Source organism: Peromyscus californicus, unplaced genomic scaffold (assembly GCF_007827085.1).
Source record: "Peromyscus californicus insignis strain IS unplaced genomic scaffold, ASM782708v3 Scaffold_12__1_contigs__length_115047231, whole genome shotgun sequence".
Lineage (NCBI taxonomy): Eukaryota > Metazoa > Chordata > Mammalia > Rodentia > Cricetidae > Peromyscus > Peromyscus californicus.
Genome location: NW_026294413.1, coordinates 60,674,420 through 60,682,300, shown reverse-complemented (window position 1 = coordinate 60,682,300; position 7,881 = coordinate 60,674,420). Strand labels below are relative to the sequence as shown.

At 39.7% G+C, this 7,881-nt stretch overlaps 1 protein-coding gene across 1 annotated transcript; it reads right to left on the bottom strand.

The window, feature by feature from the left end:
• Positions 1–495: 495 nt before the first annotated feature.
• LOC128107924 (beta-defensin 109-like) lies at positions 496–6,618 on the bottom strand. The gene is made up of 2 exons (XM_052734261.1): positions 6,561–6,618; positions 496–701 (listed from the first exon to the last, which is right to left on the bottom strand). The coding sequence occupies exons 1-2, from the start codon at positions 6,616–6,618 to the stop codon at positions 496–498; spliced, it is 264 nt and encodes an 87-aa protein (XP_052590221.1).
• Positions 6,619–7,881: the final 1,263 nt, after the last annotated feature.

The window sequence follows — 7,881 nt, the reverse complement described above, 5'->3', positions numbered from 1 at the left end:
GGCCTCAAATTCACCGAGATCCGCCTGCCTCTGCCTCCCAAGTGCTGGGATTAAAGGCGTGTGCCACAACTGCCCAGCCCGGAAACAGGATTTTAAAAATTGTTCTTATTTTTATTTTATGGTTATTTGTATTTAGCCTGCGTGTATGCATTTGTAACTTGTGTATGTCTGGTACCTGTGAAGTCAGAAGAGAGTGTTGGATCCCCTGGAACTGGAGTTAGACATGGTTATGAGCCAACCTGTGGGTGCTGGGAACTGAACACAGGTTCTCCAGGAGAGCAACCATTTCTCCAGCTCAAAGGGAGTTTCTCATATTTAAATATTTTGCTTAAATTTGGAAATGTCATAAAGAAATGATATCTGAGCATATTTGAAACCTATATTTGGTTTTATTGGCAAGCTGACTAGAATCTGGTTAAAGAGCTGGAAGCGTTCAGTGTGAAGATTCTATTGCTTTGGGGGCACAAGCCTCTCCGCATGGTGTTCACCATGGCTTTATTTGATCTTGCTCTTGAGGGGTTCTTGGTAGTCTGAAAAGATAATTGGTGTCGGGATCGGTACGAGAACCCACCACATCCTGCAGCATTTCCATTTTCTTCGGCAAGCACCGATTTCATCTTCTATGACTTTGCAAACGTCTCGTCTGCAAATGCCCTCCAGATGGAGACAGTGTTTCTCAGAAGCACCAAAGCCACTTCTAACTGCAGAGAAGAAACCAGGGAGCAGTTAGCCCAGTGTGTGAACGCCAAAGCATCAACGACCTTGCATGGGAGGACATCATAATTCTGGGCGGAGTACCTCTTTCTGTGAGGAAAGGGAGCCAGATCAAAGATCCCCTTAGCAGCTCCTCCGCATTGACCCTCTCTCCCCTTCTCCTAACAGCTCACTTATCCACAGCTTTCTCCTTGATTTCCTTATTAATATGTGAAAAGTCTAGATAAAGCTTCAGACGTTACTTTGTTAAATATCAGACCGAAATGAGAAGGACAAAGACAAAATAGATGCCCTAAGTATACTGATGTCTTCATGGCTTTACTCCTTTATATAAAATGTCAACACATTCTTGCTATTCACTCACCAAACACTTTTCTTTATAATAATAGAACAGTACAAATGACATAAAGAGTCCCTTATTTACACAGTGGTTATAATTGATTGGGAAATCTAACCATACAAAAAACAAACAAACCCTGGAGTAATGAGGTGATTCAAAAAGTGGCAAATGTTTCAGACAAAATAATACAGTAATGAATCAGAGATAGCCTGGGGGATAGAGCTGGTAAGATGGACATAGACCGCTTTCTGAGGTCATGAAAACAATAAGCAATTATCCCAGTCAAAGTACAAAGAACACACAGGACAGCGAGGACTGAATCCCCAGACTAAGACTTGGATGGATGGAGCAGATCAGAATAAGTCAGGTAAGATTAAACACAGGATTAAGCTTGTACCAGGCTTATGGACCATGGTAAGGGTGAAGATTCACACCTCTAATGTGTGGTTGCCAGACCTGATCCTGATCTCCCTTCATGACGCTTATGGCAGCTGTCTCAATGTTTACTGTTCTCACTTTTTCTTTCCTTCTTTCCCTCCCTCCCTTTTGAGAGGGCAGAATCAAGATTTCATAGAAAAACAGTATAAGGTAGTCAGTTATGGTGCTAGTCTATGCTAAGCTAATATTCCTATTTTATTATTTTTAATTGATACATGCATATAATGCTATACAGCATGAGGTTGTATATCATTAGTCCATATTGTGGAATCACTGTTTCCATTGGGTGAGGCTGTCTGTGTGTTGGAGCTGGTATCTGTGGTACCGATGTACACTGGGAGAAAGTTAACTCCTTATAGCAGTGACTATGGACTTTACATTTCAGGTAGACTTTGACCACTGGTGTACATTTGACACTGGCCACAGTGACTCTAGGATCCGGTGCATGAGTGAGTTCACTATGGTGACTGATTTAGTAACTGGTGCAGAGGTGCTGTGAGATGTCTTTCTGTATGCTGTGAATATGTGTTGCTCTGATTGGTTGATTAATAAAGCTATATTGGCCTATGGCAAGGTAGCTTAGAGGCAGACAGGAAATATAAGCAGATAGACAGGAAGAAGAAAAGAGAGGAGAGAGAGGCCAGCCTGCCACCCAAGGAACAACATGCCAGCAAATCAGTAAAGCCATGGAACATGTGGCAAAACATAGAGTAATAGAAATTAGTTAATTTAAGATATAAGAGCTAACTAGCAAGAAGCTTGAGCCATAGGTCATCCAGTTCATAATTAATATAAGCCTCTGTGTGTTTACTTGGGTCTGAGTGGCTGCGGGACCAGGCAGGACACAGGAAAACTTCTGACTACACATAGGCATATGCAGAGAGCTGCTAGTTCATGGACTCTGCTTGTGAAGAAGCTCAGTATGTGAATGGCTCAGTATTCGAGGAGTAAGAAAAAGAGCTGGGTTCTGGCATTGGGCCCAGTTGGAATGTTTACAACACTGATGATCAAAGACATGATCCTGGTAGGAGAGTTGGTAGCTCCAGTCTTGGAGTGAAACCATGGTGCCTACTTCTTTGTAGAGGTGGCTAAGGTGAGCATCATCTCCCTGTTTCCATATCCCTGGGAGAATTGGTTACTGGTTACCCCAATGGCAGAAGATCCCAGTGTCCTCTGCAGAGCAGGCTGCTTGAGGACCACAGGTGCAGCTAATAACGGTAATGTCTGCTTTTCATTTTCGTTCACAGCCGTCTCTTGCAGTCTTTGGATGCCAATCTCACAGAAACCTGCTCTGTGTGAATAATAAGATTTTCTTTTCCTTTTTTCTCCACTGTGCTCCTGGGCATCCTTCAATGGCCCTGGAGCCCTCACAGGATACTTTGCTTAAACAATTGTTATAAGTATCTCGTGTGTGAGAGTGGGATGGAAGCCAGTATCTCCTACTCTTCCATCTTCATGGAATCACTGCTCTAAGCTACAATTCTGGTCTTTCAATTTCCTCATGTTTTGTTTGATTTGGAAGGAAGGAGGAGCTGCTTTTTCTCTCCATGTTTTGTCCTGAACTATCTACTTCAGAGGTTAAGTGTATCTTAGTCATAGACTACCAGTTTTCTGTGCATGTCGTGTGTCAGGGGTGGCATTGAAAACAACATGAAAATACTATAGATGAGAGAAGAATAGGCAGCATGAAGAATATAAACTACAGACAGAAAATGTGGAAAAAGCAAACAAAATGTTAATGACAAATTATGTAATGGTGACAGGAGAATTTGTGAAGAAAGAGACATATTTAAATTATTTACACAGACAGCAGCACTGAAACCAAAGACTGACATAACTATAGCAAATCACAAAAGGAAAGCATAAGAAGGTCAACATTTCCAGGGGTTTTCAATAATAAGTCATGTAGAAGCACAACCCCAGTCAATCAAGACAGAACTTTAGGAGATACTCTATAAATGGCAATTAATTATAAACATAAAAAAGAAAAACCAAATAAAAGGTAGCAAATACTCTGAGACATAATTTATAACATGGGCCCAGCAAAAGTGAAGGTAAATATAAGTGTGCTCGTAAAAGAAATGTCAAAAAAGTATCTATCTATTGTTGTAGAATTGGGTTCTCAGAAATTCCACCTTCCAAGAAAAAAATTAAGTAGGGGCCTAAAAAGGTGGGTCAACATTAAAAGCATTGGCTGCTCCTCCCAAAGACCTGGATTAGGTTCCCAGCACCCACATGGTAGCTCATAACCATCTGTAACTCCAGTTCCAGAGGATTCAATGTCCTCTTCTGGCCTCCGTGGGTACTGCATACACATGGTGTTCTGAAAAAAGCAGGCAAACCCTCAGATATATAACATAAAAATAAATACATCTTTTAATAAAATTGAAATGTTTTACAAAGTCATCTGCAAAAAAAAAACACTAAAGAATGTTTATGGAGGAAACAATGTAATGTAGACTGTCTTCAGAGCTGAGTTCAAATTCTGTGTTAATACCACTAAATTGATTATATTAACAAGTGTTCTCCAACATTTGTAGATCTGGAAAGAGCAGAAATAAATGCTACTCAGTTTGGGATATAAAAAGTTACAAAAGCAATTGTTCTCTTCCTAAGAAAGAGCACAAGTTGGACAGTGCTTTTAAAATAGATCCTGGGGTTTAGAGCTCACTGCAGGAGCTGAGGACTTAGTGGAAACTAACTGAGCTTTGTCCAGCTAAAGGGAAGAGACTGGCAGATGTTTTCATGTGTGGTTGATTGGTAGGAGAAAGAAGCAGCTCCTGTTGGCAGGAATGAGAAGAGAGTCCTAAATTTCAAATGAACATCTGAAGGTAGAGGGCGACGTGTTTTTTGTTGTTGTTTTGTTTTTGTTTGGCTTTTTTTTTTCAATACAGGGTTTCTCTATGTAACAGCCTTGACTGTCCTGGAACTGGCTCTGTAGACCAGGCTGGCCTCGAACTCACAGAGATCAGCCTTCCTCTGCCCCCCAAGTGCTGGGATTAAAGACACGCACTACAATTGCCTTGCTACAAAACTAATTTTATGGTTGGGGGAGTCACTGCAACATGAAGAACTGTATTAAAGGGTTGCAGCATTAGGAAGGTTGAGAACCACTGTTCTAGAGAGTATTCATAAGATACATAGGGCAACTCAATGTGGTGGGCATGCAGGGGCTATTCCAATTTGAGGTCTTAATGGGAGACTATTAAGACCTTACTTGGAGTCTCAGATCACAACCTCCACCCCTGTAAAGGGAACATGGGGGCTGAGGGAAAAAACTCCTCTCTCTTTAGTTACAAATAGGCACATAGACAGACTGGTAAGGTTTGATGAGCGCAGAAGACAGGACACACTGTGGGTATGAGGCACCTGGTGCCCGAAATAGCCTGAGAGACAGGAACTCCAACAGAACCTCTTTGTACATTGGATCGTTCATTCCAAGACTGGAGTTCTAAAGAAAAGTTCAAGGGAGACTAGCTAAGTCCTTTAACAAGTGAATGGCTGTGGACTAGAGGAGAGGACCGGGCACTGAGCCCTGGAGCTCTCCTCCAGGAAGAATCACCGGAAAAGATGAGGAAGCAGCGACAGAAACTGAAGAGGAGCCGTCCATGAGGTAGACCGAGAATCAAGTGAAGCTTCCCTTCTGGAACATTCGGGTGAATATTATAAAGAGGGGAGGGGCTGACTTTGGAAAAGTCTGTTAACAATGATAAGTGGCCGGTTGGGCCAACAGCAAGGTGATTATTAATGCCTTCTGTGGGGAGGAAGAGAAAGCTTTTTTTTTTTTTAAATGAGTGGGTAAAAACAAAAGCAATTTCAATAGCAGAGTGGGAGGCTTAGGGAGAATGTTTGATGGGGATAGGTTTAAGAGAGAATGAAAAGGGATGATTTCAAGAGCAAGAATACAGATCATGATTTTTAAGGCGTTTTCCACAAAATGGAACAGGAAAAGCAATGACAGTTTTGTTTTTAAGATCAGATAAACATTCAAGTATTTGTATCTTAATGATGATAACCCAGTAGGAATATGATTAATGTAAAATCACTGCTATAATGAACTGCAGCAGAAAGATCTCCAAATACACAAGAGGAGGTGGATATATTACACACATTTATAATAAATCTTCTAGTTTTTCTTTGAGTGTTAGAAACACTTATTGTGAAATAGCTATTTTAAGTATGTTCTAATCTTTTCTTGATCCATATTACCAGATTACTATGAAGTATGCTATTCTTTCAATAAACACCTTTTCTGTCTTGTTGATCTTTTGTTTCCTTTCTTGTATTTGTTAGCTCCTTTCTGATTTATTCTTTGGATGTATCATGATATCTCTTCTAACATCCCTATAATGCATGTTCAGCCTACTAAATTTTTGAAGTCGTTTGCCATTCTTTACATCCATCCTTATGTTTTCAATTACTGCATATGAACCCATTCCACACTAAGTCATTGCAACATTGTGTCTTTGTTTATTATTAGTCTGTAGTTGTCCCCCTTCTCATCCCATGGTCTATTTTGCAAAGCATTTTTCATGGATAACAACTTTTACAAAGCGTATTACTTAGGGTGTTGTTGGTTTATATTTTGACCCATTTTACAAAGCCAATAAGCCCCCTTGCTAACTTCCTATTGGCCGACAGGGACTCTGACTTTTCACTTGTTTGGCAATAATAATTGCTTGGTAGGTTTGTCTCCCCCGCCCCCCAACCCCCACCTCCATCAAATTTCTAGGTCTTTGTGACCCTCTACCTGATGAGATTCCATCCTTCTCTTCTGACAGAGTAGATGTCATCATGGATGTTCCTGCCAGTGTCCTAGAAGATCTAGTCATCTACAGAGAACTCCCCATGCCTTGTAAGGAACCCAGAGACACAAAGAAAGGATATAGTACAATGTGATTGCATTTGGAATTTGGGTTAATGGCAATGGATGTCTATTTTACTCTGACATAATCTTAGGGGAGCTGTTGATATTGGTTTCTGAACCTGTGAAATTAATTAATTTCTGACCTACCAGAGAGACATTTAAACTGAAGACCTTACCCTCTATAATTAGCCATCAACTTACCTGGAGGTAAGAGGGCCAAAAGGAAGAGGAGAGTATGGAGGAGCAGATGGAATCTCATGGCTGAAAGGTCCATGAGGTGATGATGTAGAGATCTGGTGAAATCTGAGGTCTTGGAGTATGGCAGATGCAGAGCTTTTATGATGGCCCTAGGTCTGTGGTTTGTTCTTGGCTAGCAGAGCCTAACCAAAAGAGAATAACTCATTCTCCCACATCAAATCTTCAGGCACACAAAAGGACATAAATGTGGCAATAACTTGATGAGTGAGAAAACAGTAGATCCAAGATAGCCAATATAGTCCCTGAGGGAAAGAACAAAGTCAAAAAACAAACAGTACCTAACTTCAATACTTACTGTAATATAAATTCACAATAATCAAGATGTATCACAAAATAGCACATCAATGCATCAATAGAAGAAGATGAAAGTCCCAGAATTAGACTTAGAAAAAAATGGTTGCTTTTTTGACAGAAACCAAAGGTAACTCAGTGGGAAAAAAAAATACATTTCTCAACAAATAGTGCTACAGCAAAACCCGAAACCCACGTTTAGAACTATGTATCTAAGTACATACCTTAGAACTGTCACAAAAATTAAGTTAAGATAAATGGCATTGCTCAACATAAAACACAGAGTGGTGTGGTGCCTAGAAAATAATGTTGGAAAATATCTAGGTGACCTACAATTTAACGCTGACTTTTTAAAAGATAAAATCTCAAAAGCATGACTTATAAAAGATAAAATTGACATCTTAGACTTCATTAAAATTAACAACTTTTCTTATGTAAAAGACATTCTTAAGAAGATGTGAGGAGAAAGGATACTGGGAGGAAAGCCTTTATAAAATACCTAATAAAATTCTGGTATCCAAACTACACAAACAATGCCTACAAATTGGTAAGAAAGCAAGAAACACAAAATCAGATCAAAAGAATGAAGAGGAATCTTGCCAGAGATGGGCAGTAAGTAAATCTGCTAAAAAGAAAAGGGAAAGAAAACTCCCCCAGCATCATACTTTATTGTAATTGTGATATTAAAGAAGAATCCCATTACAGACCAAATGACCCAAACCTCTAACACTAGCCCTATTGGATATCAGAAATGGTGTGAAGAAAGAGGAATTTTCACTCATTATAGGACACCAGTACAACTTTGCCATTAAGTGAAAGTGATTAGCAAAATTTATTTTTACCATGTTAATCCTTGGAATCTACCTAAATAGGAAGTTTTATACCCATACAAAACCTGCACATGAACTATAATTAATAGCAACTTTTTATAACTGTTCAAAATTTAAAAAGCTAACAAGATATTTTCTAATAT